Source organism: Aspergillus steynii, assembly GCF_002849105.1.
Source record: "Aspergillus steynii IBT 23096 chromosome Unknown P170scaffold_5, whole genome shotgun sequence".
In the NCBI taxonomy this organism is placed as follows: domain Eukaryota; kingdom Fungi; phylum Ascomycota; class Eurotiomycetes; order Eurotiales; family Aspergillaceae; genus Aspergillus; species Aspergillus steynii.
In genome coordinates, this window is record NW_020194402.1 from 1850106 (window position 1) to 1863438 (window position 13333).

Genomic DNA, 13333 nt, shown 5'->3' on the forward strand with positions numbered 1-13333 from the left:
GTTTGGCAACGACAAGCGCACACCGCCTTGGTCTCCCGCCAATCCGCGAGAGACGCAGGATATACGGTCACTACGGCCAGCCACAGACACCACAGCCGCCGGGACGCTAAGCCGGGCCGGGCGTAGCGGGTGGATCGCGGGTAAGTAATGATAACAATACAGATCACTAATGAGTAATTCCATTCGACCTGCTCCGTCGTACTAGCAACTAACCCGCCGGATGTATACTACGACGGAGTAGATGCTCCATAGCTATGATCGGAGACGGTGGAGGCGCAATGCTGTCAGTGATGCTCCAGGTCGGAACAGGGAAAGCAATTGAACTCCCCGTTGACTCATAATCTCTTCGCGAGACCCAGTCAATAGTCGCTAAACCTAGCAAGAAAAATTTTCTGACTAGAGGCAATCGGTAGATCAATTACTCTTCAGATGCAGTGCGCCCCCGCTGCGTTTGTGCCTCGCTACCGCGCTAATGGTCTTTAGCCCACGGGACCACCGGCTTTCGGAATCCCCACGTTGGACGGTATTTTGGCTTGCTGACTGCTTTGCCCTTGCCTTGACGACATCACAGAACTTTATTTGCTGCAGGACAATGGCCCTTGCCATTCCTGCGCAGATTTATAGATTAACTGGCGAGGAACTTTATCGGTCTGTCAAACCCACCCGGCCATTCAATCCCGCCCACGGCCCTTTCGGACGCCCTTCGCTCCGAGTCATTCGTCCGCGTGACCGCGTTGTCTGGGCCTCCTGCGCCCAGATGTCGTCCTCAGGCTCCTCGTCTTGGCACTCCCGTAGCGTCTCGTCGAGATCTTGCTTCATGATCCCGTACACTTCCCGCAGCACCTGTTGCGCATCTTCGGCTGCCTCGCTGCCCTCTTCTACCTTGTGTTCCACGTACTCCCGTTCGTTCGTCCCGGCGGCCTCGGAAGCAAAGGCCCACGCCTCGGCCAAAGCAACGAGCTCGTCCGTTTTTGTCGGCTCGCTGGGCGGTGCGGCATGTCGAGAATTGAGGGCCGATGCCGCATTTTTGAAGCGTGGTTGTCGGGCGAGGATGGGGTATTCGGGAAGGAGATGACTCTCGTCGCGTAAGCGATTCAGCATGCGAAGGGTCGTAGTCTTTTCTTTGGAGAGCAATCCCGCCAAGTAGAATTTTTGCGTGGCCAGCGCGCGCTGACTTTTCGAAAGTGGGAGGAGAATGTCATTCGCGAATGACAGTACGTTCACTGGATCTAAGGACGGCGTCTCTTCATTTGGAGATTGAGGGGGTTCCACGGCACGTTCGGGAGGATTGGGAGTCGCATTTGCGATCGGCTGGCAAGCCCTGGATGCCGCATCTAGAAGGCGTTTACGCGCTTCCACATATGCACCGTACTGCTCTGCAATCTGAGCTTTTTGCTCCTCGAGCAAAACTGCAGACTCCTCGATCTCCTCGACCGGCGGTTCCCGTATGGGACCGTCATCACCGCTCCCAACGCTCACCAGCTTCTCCTCCACCCATTGCACCAGTTCGTCCCGTGTTCTTTGTAGAGCCACAAATTTTGCGGCCGGTGGGATTTCCCCCTGCATTCCCTGTTCGGCCTTCAATTGCTCTAGCAGCATCTTCTCTCGATCCAATTGAGCCTTTGCTCGGATCACGGCCCTTTCCAATTTATGTACTAACTCCTCAAGGCCATCCCCTGCTTCGGACTTATTGGGTTGGCCCTCTCCCAGTTCCTCGGCTGCCAAAAGGTGTTGGCTTCGATTTTCGTTGCTCTCAAACTCTTCGGGGGTAGGAATGTCTCGCGTCTTCAGTTGATGCAGATAATGCTGAAAGACCTGCAATTTCGCATGTTTGCGACGATCGCGCAGCAGCCGCAAGTAAGCTTGTAGATCGGACGTGGGATCCGAAGGAGTCGTCTCGGCGGGAGGGTTCTGCGACGCTTCCGATATCGATTGGTATGCTTTCTTTGCCTCGATGTTTGCTTTTAGTGCCTGCAGGTATTCCCTCCTCAAGCCCGTAAACTCCGACGGGATCCGCTTCACGTCGACAACGGCATCCTGCGGCGCGCAGAGGGACAGATGGGATTGGGCATGCAGATCCGGATGGTCAGGATTGTCTTCGGCGAAAACGATGTGCGAGCGGAGATGGACGGTCAGAGCTTGTCGGATGCGGAGAGCTTCCTGGCGGCTCTTGATGTAGGGAGCCAGCGGTTTGGCAAAAGGCGGAAGGTCAAGGTGGGCAGGGTCATGGCCATTTAAGTGGGCCATTGAGGCAGGTCTGGTTATAGTGGACGTTAGATATACACTAGAAGGCTCTAATTGTCTGATGTCAGCATTCTCGGGATCTGAAACAACGGGGTGAATGCAAGAATGGAGAGACGAGGGTGTTGATTGCCAATGACGCTCCCTGGAATTTACCCCGGATCTTTGGGCGGTTGTTTGTTTGTTTTGCTGCCTGTCACATGACTGGGCCTCGCCGTATTTCGGCCTGCGGCCTTGGGGGAGGACCAAATGTTTTGAGGCATCCATCTATCGGATCGATCTACGGAGTACCAAGGTCTCGAACTATTGTCATTGCATTGTGTCTTGAAGCTGCATTGGTCTAATATCATTCTTCCGGCCATAAGTTCATTCCATCTTAACTCATCACATGTGTTCTTAGTCGTCAATAACGTTCCAATCAAGTATTACTTGACTCACAATCTAATCTCACAGCTCGATAGCATCCGAAATACCAAGCGATACTTGTCCCTGTCTGGCCGCCACTCGAATGTACGAGAAATCTGTAACACGAATGCTGATTCTCGTCTCAAAGCCATCCCGCCTCTGCGATGTGAGGAAAGTGGTCTCGTCGGAGTCCTGCGATGGAACAGAGTAAATGGCCCAGTTATCATACTCCGTTGCCCCGTTCCAGCTCATGTATACATCGGAAGCAAAATCCGATATTTTCTTGGCTACCCCTGTCGGTTTCCAAAACGGCGTGGCCCTCCATCGGGACTTGGAGGCGCTGGAAGATCCAATATGGCCGGGATGACCAAATTGAACGGAGAAAACAACCTTGCCATCACTACCATACTCTTTCAACTCGGGAACATCGCCATAACCAACAAAGAGACGAGACTGCGATGTGGCTGGATCTAGAAGTTGGAGACTTCCCCCATTTTTGGAATGGATCGGGTCATTCGGGTCAGACACTTCACGGATGGTCGAAACTTTGCGATTGATAAGATCGACGTGTAGGATCATTGCAATACTCTCGCCATTACTTTCATGGTCGTTGTTTGCATTGCTGAGCAAACTAAGTGTCAAGCTTTCATCGGTTTCGTCATACACGCGTGTGTTGTGCTGCCACGAGAAACTGACCTCGTCGAGTTCAAAGTCACCACCATTGATGCCCTACAGTAAAGTAAGTATTTGGTCCATTACATGGGGTGGAAAACATACAGAAAGTTGCCACCGGACCGAACCATCCCTGTTGAGATAAAAGACAGAGGAGAATCCTCGCAGAGACACTAAAAAGCCATGCGCTGTCGGAGCAATTGCGTTGAGTTGGTAGGGATCAAACGGCAGTTCGCGAGTGCCTGTGCCGGTAAGATCTACCTCCGACAATTCGATAGGAATGTGGTCAAGGGCATTCCATGAGTACAAAATGTCATTGGACTTCACCTCGATCTCATAGAAAAGACAACCAGCCACATAGTGACCAGGCTGTCCTCCAACGGCACTGAGGTCATGTTCAGTGACGTTAATGACAGGAACAAGAATAGTATCCCGGGCCGTTACGTGGTGCTCATGGGCGTCTAGATAGGAAAGCTTGGTTTGGCCATCGGGCGTGATGTAGTTGTCCTTCAGAGTAATGGTGTATAACTCGTTGTAGGCATTGTCCAGGACATGAACAGTACCATAGCCGTATCCCGGGTCGACATACTGGCCAGACCAGAATGTGATCATGTCCTGACCTGCTACATTCTGCACCCTGAAACCTCTCGCATTGGCATGCGACCCCTGATAGACCAAATCGCCATTGCCGTCATAGATGGTAGGGCCAACGGACGAGGCCTGCTCGCCCTGTAGGGCAAGAAAAATGTATCCCTGGCCCACATCTCCCGTTTCGTTGATATTCAGCTGGGGGACTCGCCACGGAGCAGTGGTGAATGTTTGGTAAGGCCAATTATCTGCAGCCAAAGCTCCGAGAGACAGCATCAAGACGCCGCAGATCGACGCGCAGTGATGTTGCACCATCGTTTATTGAATATGCAATGTAGCAGAGATATTGAAAGGATAAAAATAAGAACTATTGCATTGCAGTTCGCAAAACCCCACCGGCGCCCGAGAGGATCCGCCACGCTACTTGAGTGCAAACCAAAGTCCTTGTGCTCATTTTGTTGCCTGGCTCCTTGCCTTATCCCAAGTCTCGGCGTGGAACCGAGTTGAGGTTTCAGGGTGCAAAGATTCAGTCGTCCCTTGCATCGGATGCAAGCCGTACGAATGTTCAGCTGAGTGTGGAGTGGCAATTGGATCAGAAGACCACATTGATTTCGACCGGTGCGAGCAGTACTCCGTAAGTAGTACGGAGTAGTTCGAACATAAGGCAGCTCGAAGCAATCAGTCGGCCTATCAGTCGGTGCCTGAGCTGATAAGTCATCCAGAGCTACGGTTCCATAGATTAGCGCGTCCTTTGTGGCTCATCGACTATGACGAATGATCCAAAGACGTTTCAGTATTCTGCGGCCTGATGGAGATGATGATCGGCCAGTGATAATCCTTCGATGACGCAGCAGGAATCTCCGCAAACACACCATAGCCAAGTGGACTCTATTCTGAATTTCTGATGGATGGATGAAATAAATAAACACCAGTCGACCAGTCACGTTGACGCATCCGATTTGACGGACTGATTGGCATGTTTCCAAAGCCCTAGATCCATTCCTCCAATCAAGGGGCGAACTCTCTTTCATTTTTCATCGCTGTCTCTCGCTCTCTTCTTCTCTCGCTACTCCCCCCTCTTCTTTTCTTCCCTCATCACCATCTCCATCATGCCTCCCGAGATCAGTCCCGTCCCTCTTTCTTCCCCTCGAACACGTCCTCGAGCAGCCACGGCAACGCAACCAACCACTTCTTCCTCTGCTTCATCCCGTCGGCCATCTCAAGCCATGGGCCCTCCGGCTCTTTCGCTCGGTCCGAGCGATCAGGAAACCGTCCGGGAAGCGACGGGTATGGACCCTCATAGCAAACAATTCATGATTCCCGGATTTTCTGATGGCACTAACGCCTGTCTAGGTCCCTTGCGCCATCCCAAACCCCTCACTCCGTCAGATCTGCATTCTATGCTGGAGCAAGAGCAGGAAGCAATGGTATGCCCAGTTCAGCTCCTAGGTTCTCCAGCGTCTCTTCGCCATCGGGACCACTAACCACATTTGATTGCTTGTTCTAGGTCAATCGTTTGTCCAGAGAGCTATCTTCCTTACGCCAACAAACAGCTTCCGTCGCATCTACAACGTCGTCGGCCTCGACCAGCTTCAACGATCCGGTCGATGCTCTGCACACATCCCCTCACCTCATCAACACGGCGCATCCTACAGCATCTCGGCGTCATCGCTCTTCTTCCAGTCTCAGCTCTTCTTACGTCCCCGCCGTCCAGGGCTCAAGGGCGGGAAGTGTCGCCGGAATCGCACCATCGCGGGAGGTTGGTCTAGCGTCCCCACGCCCGGGTGATCCTATGCGACCGGGTCGAAGTCGGGAGCCATCTTTGACCTCGTCTCGACCGTCCGAAGGGGTCCTGTCCTCGTTTTCGCCTTCATCCTCGCAACATTTACCTTATCAGTCCCTTGATCAGTCCTCGCATTTCCCCAACGCACCCACACATGGCCATCGTAGCTCTCTCTCGCAGCAGCGATCTCGAACTACCTCTACTGCCTCCCGTCCCGACGAGATTGCACACCAACGGGCGGAGCTCGAAGTAATTCGGCGAGAGAATGACGCATTGCGACGTCGGGTGCGCGAGCTCGAGTCCACTTTGAAAAAGCAGCGCGAAAATGAGTCGACGACGACGACGACGATCTCAACCGCAAGTGGGACGTCTGCGCTTACCGATGGATTACGAAAAGCTTCCCTGACCGACACGAGGGACGACCAACATTCTTAAAGGCTTCTTTTTCTTCTTGCTCTTTTTTTTTTTCTTATTTTTTTGTCCCTTTTGCAATCTAGAAAGCAGGATCTTTCGTGGCTCTGGACGGGAACAGGTAGCAGGCAATGGACAATTATGACGATGAATGAACCCAATAATCCACTTTGCACTAACTGCATTAACTGCATAATTGCATTGCCCGCAAATTCATCGCTGCCTGGGTGCCTGGCGACATGTGACGACGCCGCCCCACTGTGGCTGAGCGCTGCCCCTCCCACGTCATGAGTGGCTGCCCTCCTCTGGCCCGCTCCAAATAAATACCTTCTCGTTCTCCTTCTTCCTCCTGCAATTCAATTCATCTCAACCCCGATCCATTGTCTGCAACAATACTCGATTCTCATCATCTATCGCCTCCTTCATCACCTACCATCATGTCGGAGCGCTCCACTGTGCACGTCTCGGGCATCTCGTCCACCACCTCCGATAAGGAGGTCCAGGACTTCTTCAGTTTCTGGTACGGCCATCCTCGCCCTCGCAATCAAATCAGCAACTGACCCTTGTGCAGTGGCAAGATCACCAACATCTCGGTGACCCCCGTTTCCAGCGAAGCCGAAGCGACCAAGTCCGCCACGGTGACGTTTGAGAAAGAAGGGTAAGTCGACATTCCCCCTACCCCGCACCTTCCCGCTTCCAACCCCTGATTGCGATGTTTTCTAACCAGCCAATTTCTAGTGCCGCCAAAACTGCCCTCCTACTGGACCAGACCCAGCTGGGCCCAACCGCAGTCAACGTCCAGGCCGCCCAGACCCTGGAAGATATTGCCGGATCGCATGGCGCCACCGCCTCCGAGGCCAAGGATGAAAACAACCACGACCTCGAGCAGGAGGATAAGCCCAAGTCTCGCATCATTGCCGAATACCTCGCCCATGGCTACACGGTCAGCGACGGTGCCATTCAGAAGGCCATCGCCCTCGACAAGAAGCACGGATTCTCCAACCGCTTCACCTCCGTCCTGAGCAACTTTGATCAGAAGTACCACGCTACCGACAAGGCCCGCGGGTTCGACGAGAACTACAAGCTCAGCAACAAGGCCGCCAGTGGCTGGCGCGGTCTGAACTCCTACTTCACCAAGGCCCTGGGCACCCCCTCCGGCCGCAAGCTGCACGAGTTCTACATCCAGACCGACAAGCAGGTGCGCGACATCCACACCGAGGCGCGCCGTCTCGCAGACCTAAAGTCTGGCAAGCCTGCTCAGGGTGAATCGAGCGAGGCGGCTCCGGCGCCCGCCAGTGCGGAGGCCGGCAATGTTCCTGAGCCCGTCCCCGCCGCTACTCCTGCTCCGGCCACGCTGCCCGCCGGTGAGGCTCCGGCCCCGGGCACTGCCCCTCCTGCGGACCAGAAGGCATGAATGAAATGAAATGAACTGCAAAATGCAATGGGATTCGGGTCAATTGGCGATGTGTTTCAGTTAAGCGTCTTTTCAATCTGAAAGCGTGTTGTTTATTTTCCATTACCTTTCTGTCGGCATAATGACGATCAATCTCGTGTATTATTGAATGTTTTTTAATTTCTATCATTCCGATTCCTACTGGGTGGGACAGTCCTCTGCTCTTAGTATTAGGTAGCTAAGCTAATATGCGTTGAGTATTTGAATGAAAGGATTAAGTCTCTTCCATCATCCCTGACGAACGTCGACATAGTTCTTCTACAACCCCATACATAGATAAACCAATCCATAGTGAAAACAGTATCCAATTAAAAAATTAATTTACATCTCTCATTCCACCTCGCATAAACATAACCACATTCATAAGTATCAAATATCATATCGAAAAGAAAATCCTCAGTTCCCAGGTCCCTTAGTAAACTTCTTCGCCTCCACGTCCTCAAGGATATGCTTGGGGTTACTCGTCAGGCCGCCCTGCTGCGCCTCCTGGCGCGACTGCTCCGACGAGCCCTTCAGTTGCGAGGTGATGTTTCCCGACGAGGGCGGCTCCTGCTGCTGCGCGCCGGTCTGGCGCTCGGGGTCGGGCGACTGGCGGCCTTGGTTGGGGGCGGACATTTTGTAGGGAGAGGAGGTCTGGTTGGTACTGTTAGTGGTGGCTTGGTTGGCTTGAGTTGGGGTGTGGGATTGTGGTGGTGGCGGACCTGAGGTATATAGGTTGATAGAAAGCAAGTATATATATACTTCGATGTATATGAACACCCGTTTGTATCTGGGTCGATTGAGTGGAATATAGGAAGGAAGGAGATGCGGAGGAAGAATCGATGAAATCTAAACTGTCAAGCCCAGCGGAATGCCAGTTGTTAAATACTGGCCGGAGTCGCCATCGCAGGTTGCTTGTGGTGGTCATCATCATGACGTCTGGCGGTCATGACCCACCCAAACCGGACATGCCAGATCCAGCCGATGCCACTGCCTGTTCACAAATGTCGCTGACCGGGATCCAGACGGAGGAAGAGATGGACAGATTGACGTTTAGTGTTCATTCTACTGTGCGTGGATTGCATAGGTGCTCTGCCACATTCTACTTTGGGTGGACTTGTTGAGTTTCCGATGCTTGGATGGATGGCGTCATTGGGAGCTGTGGTCACGTGGAGCATGTACAACAACACTCGATCAGCTTCTCTTCCCTGTGCCTTTTTTTGCATATGGCTATATAAGATAGCGAGGAATGTCTGGAATCAACCACGCCAGAAAGAACCCGTCTCATGGAAATGAACAAAGTGGATAGAGAAGAAAGTATGGAAAAGGTCCATTCACAGAATTAATTGGGGGAATCAGAATCTGGTAAATCTGTGCAATACAAAGGATATAAAATGAGGATGAGAGAGACAATGGGACTTTTTAAAGAACATCAGCAGTCACACAACCGCGAGAATTGAATCATCAGAAGAAAAGTGAAGGAAAACGATCTAGACAACATGGAATATCGAAGGAAAATGAGATATGGGGAAGACAAGGAAAAAAGAAAAAGAAAAAGAAATACGTGTCCAGCCAGCGTCCAAAAAAGAGACTTCCCAACTGGATTAGCTAGCTTATTTTTGATATCGTAATCTCAATGACTCCAGCCAAAGTCAACTGGCTCATCTCGTTGACTGGCTGTTCTTGTTTTGGTTTGTTTGTTTGTTTGTTTTTTTTTTTTTTTTCTCTGGACAATTTTTTTAGTTTGCTTGTTCGTTCTTCTTTTTGCTCTCTGGTTTTTCTTTTATCCTCCTTTTGCTTTTCTTTGGCAGCCGCTTGATGAACTTGTTTTAGTTTCCATTCGTTTGGAGTCCGGCCGCCGCCGCCGCTTCTGCGCTCGCCAGGGCCTTCGCATCCGCCTCGTGGAAAACAGCCTCGATCACCTGTTGCTCCTCCGAGTTCAGAATCTTCGTCAGGTTGTCATAAAGCTGTGGCTGCTCCTGCTGGAGGTCTGCGTGGAAAAGCGGTTAGCGAATAGTTCCGCTGGAAAGTAACAAGGGAACACATACTCAGGAAAACTTGTTTGAACAAGCCGTAAGGCTCGATCTTGTCCAAGGGAGTCTCAAGAAGACTCTCCTCGTCCAAGTCATCTTCCTCATCATCGGCAAAAGAGCCGAACTTCTGCGCCTAAAGCACCCGTTAGTATGGGCATGTGGGGTTTCCTTCGATGATGCTTCACTTACCTCCTTGTTTAGGAAATCAAGATACGCGGCACCTTCATCGGCAACGTCGCCATCGAAAGGAGCCTCGGTTTCATCCTGATCAGTCCATTCGATCTCACCATCCCAGTCATTGTCTTCATCAACCTCGTCGCCCTCGTCGTCAAACGTGAAGTCGGATTCTTTCGTCGCGTCCTCGCGGTCTTGAGAAAAATTAGCATCAAGGCATAGACTGGAGTTAGCAAGCAAAGGAAACGTACTCTTGAGAGCGGCAGGCAACGTCTGGAATAGTCGGACAGCTCCCTGCAGCAGACGGGGCCAGCCTTGTTGCACACTCGCCGGAACATCGCCACCCTTCAACGTCAACAGGGAGCTGATGGCGGCAATCGACAGCTTCTTGTCGTGAACACGTCGGAAGTTGTCGATATTCGAGAACCAAGTGCTGAAGAACTTGTTCGTCCAGCCGTTGGACTCCAGGACCTGGAGACTCAGCACGGGGTTGTAGTAGATGGCGTTGATCACCATCTCCATGAGGTGGATCCGGTAGGATTTCGTCTTGGTGTCACCGGCGTCAATGACCCGCATTGGCAGCTCAATGAAGATCGGAAGGAACTGATCGATGTAACCGCGCAGGTTCAACATCACGGTCTCTGCCAGCTTGCAGCCGCATATCCGGTCCACACCGCCAACCTTCTCGTCGCTGAAGATGTCCTGGACCATGCCAACAACGGCCCCAAGGTAGGCCGGGTTCTGGACCATCATTTCGGAGCCATAGGCAACGTAGTTGTCCAGGGCCGGCAGCATATCTTCCAGGTAGAGCTCGGCACCAGCCTTGAAGGTCTTGTGGATGAGCTCGAATGCCTGCCACATGGTGGGCGAGATCGACTTGGAGGCAAATGTGCAGCTGTCGATGATCTCGAAGACCTCGTTGTAGAGGTCATACAGCTTGTTCTCAAGCGTGATGCTAATAACAGGCATGAGAATGGTTTCGAGGTGCAGGAGCACATCGGGGGTGCTCTCAAGGGTGAGAATGAGGGTTCCGATGGTCTGCAGAACACCCAGAGCAGTGATGCTCTTGTCATCCAAGAAGTCGCCATAAGCGTCTTCGTCGCCCTTGGCAGCGTTCCTCTCGAGAAGCTCACCAACAATGCGCATGTAAGTATCACGGAGCTGCTCGCTGAGGGCCACGGCAAACGGGGTGAGTTCAGCGGAGAAGACCTCAACAAAGTCCTCCATGACGTTGGCCAAGGCGTCCACGTCAACCTCGTTGGCCAGCTTAAGCAGCTGCTGCATGATCTGGGGAATGTTTGCCTGCATTGAAGTCCTGATGATATCGTGTCGGATGAGGGGCTGCAAAGCAAGCGCCGCTTCGACCCGCACAGGGAGCTCGGGGTCCGTCATCGACTCCAGGATGTTCCGGTAGATGATCATGAGGTTGTTGGGATCCTGGAAGTCCAGCTGCTCGAATTTCTCCAGGGTGTCACAGGCACGGGCTCGGAGGAAGCCATGGGGGGACCGGAATTCAGGGAAAACGTGACGGACAAAGAAATATTCGACCTGGTCGGCGATGGGGCTCTTCTTTCCGAGAATAACGGAGGCAAGGGAGCCAATCATGCGCAGGGCACCCTCCTTCTCTCTGGGCAGCTTCTGGTCATCCGGAGCAGCTTCATACTTGCTGACGACGCCGTTGACGAAAGTGAGGATCGAGAAAGTCTGCTTCTTGCGGTTCTTCGTGAGGGCGACCAGGAAGTTCGTGGCTGCGACATCGGGAGCCGAGACCTCCTCGTAGTAGTTCAATTTGCGGTGCAGATACTCAGACGGGTCGGTCTGGAACAATTCAATGTCTTCATCCGACTGACACAGGATGGGGAAAATGAAATGCGCGACCAGGTTGTCCATGTGCGGCTTGAGGTGATCCCACATCGCCTTCGGCTTGACGCATTCTTCCAAGTAAACCAGGGTGTAGGAAAGAGCGGGGTTGCTGAGCCACTGGCCCTTGGACACCCACTTGTCGATTTCTTGTAGGTAGCCCTTGAGGATTTCGGGGGCGAACGTGGTGATAAAGGCCTTGCCGTATTGCGTGTAGTCGGGAGTGCTGGACTTGGTCATAGTCGTGGGGTTTCCATATCTGAAGATTCAAAGATCAGAAGAAGGCAAAATGTATATATCCCGGGGGAGGAACACCCACCGAATAAAGAGGCGGTTCAAGTTGGCGTATGACCATTTCTTGCACTTCCACCAGTGGTTCAATTCCCTCTCCTCCTTCGACTCCAGCATGGAGCTGGCGGGAGGATCCTTGGCAATGATCCTCAGGAACAGCGTGCACCAATCAACGGTCGCTTGTTGCGTTTGCAGGAACGGCGAAAGCTCGAACTAATATCACCACCAGTCAGTTCCGAAAATCGATTCCCAACACACCGCCGGCTCGCCCTGGTAGGTGTTCTTCCGAATCCACTCACGTAGATAGCATGCTTGTATGACTTGACGACAATCCGGAGCATCTCCGCCGCTTCGATGCTTTCTTCGTCGACCAGCTTCAATCCGATGTTGAGCAGTTGAGGGAACGAGTGCTCAACGATCTTGTCGAATTCCTCCCGTTTTTCTCCGGCCTTGAATCGGTAGACGCGGCAGATGGCCAATAGACATTGCAAGCCGGCGTAGACCGAGCTGGCGTTGTTGGTCGACAACAGCTGCAGGGTGATATCCAGGAAACCCGGCCACTGTTCCGGGAAATCATGCTGAAGGATCTTCTGAAGGAGCGGAACCAGCTGCGCGCGAACGTTCGGCGGCGTCGAGGCCAGCGCCGGGATCAGCCTCTCTCGGAATCCGGGTTTCTCCTCCTCAGGGATAGGGGTGCGGAGGGGGGTTTCTTCGACAAGGGACCAGCCACGGTTGATTCGGTTTTTCAGGTAGACACCGGCTACAAGGGATCATCGAAAGATTAGCTGGTTCGGAAAGACGCCCAGACTGGGGGACCAGATTTGATGAAGAACAGCAGCAGCGAATGGAAAGCAGACCGGAATGACCTACCGGAAAGTTGGACGGCATTGTTCTGCTCCCCCTGCAGAATATCCAACAGCGCATTTATGAAGCCAGGCTGAGTTTCGGCCTACAAAAAACATCCGACAAGACGTAAGTACTAGGGCGCCCGAAAGTTGAAAGAAGGCCCATCATAAAAAGCATCCCACACATACATATTTCAGATCCAATTCCGCCTGACGTCGATTATCCGCATTCACGTCCAGCGTCGACTGTATACGGTCCCGAAGAGCTGTGACATCCATCTCGCACCAGCAACTGCCCCCAGCAACCAAATTCCAGCTCCGAATAGATAAGGCCCCGTTGCGCAATGGTGGGCCGGCAGGTGAAGGATAAGGGAAAAGAAGGGAGAGGGGCCCAGGCGATAAAAAGTAGCGGGGGGGAGGATATTAGATAGGAGGGTGCAAGACTGCAAAAGTGCACTTTGGGTTGGTTGGGTTTGGTTTTCTCGTGGATTTTCAAGCGTGCCCGCCCCGCGCCTGTGGCAGCTAATCAGAGCCCTCGCCGCCACGCGCGGTAAGAGAATTTTCCTTCTCCTGAATATTTTGCCCGCCGTTCGCCGTC

At 52.7% G+C, this 13333-nt stretch overlaps 6 protein-coding genes across 6 annotated transcripts; 2 read left to right on the top strand and 4 right to left on the bottom strand.

The window, feature by feature from the left end:
- Window positions 1-642: 642 nt before the first annotated feature.
- On the bottom strand, window positions 643-2369 carry P170DRAFT_410681 (uncharacterized protein; the record flags this gene model as incomplete). The annotated part of the gene is made up of 1 exon (XM_024846854.1): window positions 643-2369. Exon 1 carries the CDS (start codon window positions 2245-2247, stop codon window positions 643-645), a length of 1605 nt encoding a protein of 534 aa, XP_024703382.1. The 5' UTR covers window positions 2248-2369.
- Window positions 2370-2514: 145 nt separating this feature from the next.
- Window positions 2515-4191, bottom strand: P170DRAFT_386308 (arylsulfotransferase family protein). The gene is made up of 2 exons (XM_024845761.1): window positions 3424-4191; window positions 2515-3375 (listed from the first exon to the last, which is right to left on the bottom strand). The coding sequence occupies exons 1-2, from the start codon at window positions 4180-4182 to the stop codon at window positions 2689-2691; spliced, it is 1446 nt and encodes a 481-aa protein (XP_024703383.1). The 5' UTR covers window positions 4183-4191; the 3' UTR covers window positions 2515-2688.
- An 824-nt stretch (window positions 4192-5015) lies between these two features.
- On the top strand, window positions 5016-6124 carry P170DRAFT_476729 (uncharacterized protein; the record flags this gene model as incomplete). The annotated part of the gene is made up of 3 exons (XM_024853374.1): window positions 5016-5193; window positions 5260-5333; window positions 5414-6124. The coding sequence occupies 3 exons, from the start codon at window positions 5016-5018 to the stop codon at window positions 6122-6124; spliced, it is 963 nt and encodes a 320-aa protein (XP_024703384.1).
- Window positions 6125-6537: 413 nt separating this feature from the next.
- On the top strand, window positions 6538-7514 carry vip1 (putative actin cytoskeleton protein (VIP1); the record flags this gene model as incomplete). The annotated part of the gene is made up of 3 exons (XM_024844446.1): window positions 6538-6620; window positions 6672-6758; window positions 6839-7514. 3 exons carry the CDS (start codon window positions 6538-6540, stop codon window positions 7512-7514), a joined length of 846 nt encoding a protein of 281 aa, XP_024703385.1.
- A 366-nt stretch (window positions 7515-7880) lies between these two features.
- Window positions 7881-8543, bottom strand: P170DRAFT_437796 (uncharacterized protein). Its single transcript, XM_024849447.1, has 2 exons — window positions 8255-8543; window positions 7881-8186 (listed from the first exon to the last, which is right to left on the bottom strand). The coding sequence occupies exon 2, from the start codon at window positions 8166-8168 to the stop codon at window positions 7950-7952; it is 219 nt and encodes a 72-aa protein (XP_024703386.1). The 5' UTR covers window positions 8169-8186; window positions 8255-8543; the 3' UTR covers window positions 7881-7949.
- Window positions 8544-9256: 713 nt separating this feature from the next.
- P170DRAFT_386315 (putative nonsense-mediated mRNA decay protein (Nmd5)) lies at window positions 9257-13186 on the bottom strand. The gene is made up of 8 exons (XM_024845762.1): window positions 12925-13186; window positions 12761-12839; window positions 12190-12650; window positions 11919-12103; window positions 9991-11858; window positions 9755-9933; window positions 9581-9698; window positions 9257-9522 (listed from the first exon to the last, which is right to left on the bottom strand). Exons 1-8 carry the CDS (start codon window positions 13012-13014, stop codon window positions 9362-9364), a joined length of 3141 nt encoding a protein of 1046 aa, XP_024703387.1. The 5' UTR covers window positions 13015-13186; the 3' UTR covers window positions 9257-9361.
- Between the last annotated feature and the right edge of the window lie 147 nt (window positions 13187-13333).

Excerpts from the sequence above, each read along its gene's own strand:
- P170DRAFT_437796 (XM_024849447.1), bottom strand. The coding sequence starts at position 8,168 with ATGTCCGCCCCCAACCAAGGCCGCCAGTCGCCCGACCCCGAGCGCCAG.
- P170DRAFT_386315 (XM_024845762.1), bottom strand. The coding sequence starts at position 13,014 with ATGGATGTCACAGCTCTTCGGGACCGTATACAGTCGACGCTGGACGTG. Across the intron at positions 11,859-11,918 it reads TTGAACCGCCTCTTTATTCG|ATATGGAAACCCCACGACTA; the intron begins GTGGGTGTTCCT and ends TTGAATCTTCAG. Across the intron at positions 9,699-9,754 it reads TTGATTTCCTAAACAAGGAG|GCGCAGAAGTTCGGCTCTTT; the intron begins GTAAGTGAAGCA and ends CGGGTGCTTTAG.
- P170DRAFT_386308 (XM_024845761.1), bottom strand. The coding sequence starts at position 4,182 with ATGCTGTCTCTCGGAGCTTTGGCTGCAGATAATTGGCCTTACCAAACA. Across the intron at positions 3,376-3,423 it reads CGGTCCGGTGGCAACTTTCT|GGCATCAATGGTGGTGACTT; the intron begins GTATGTTTTCCA and ends ACTTTACTGTAG.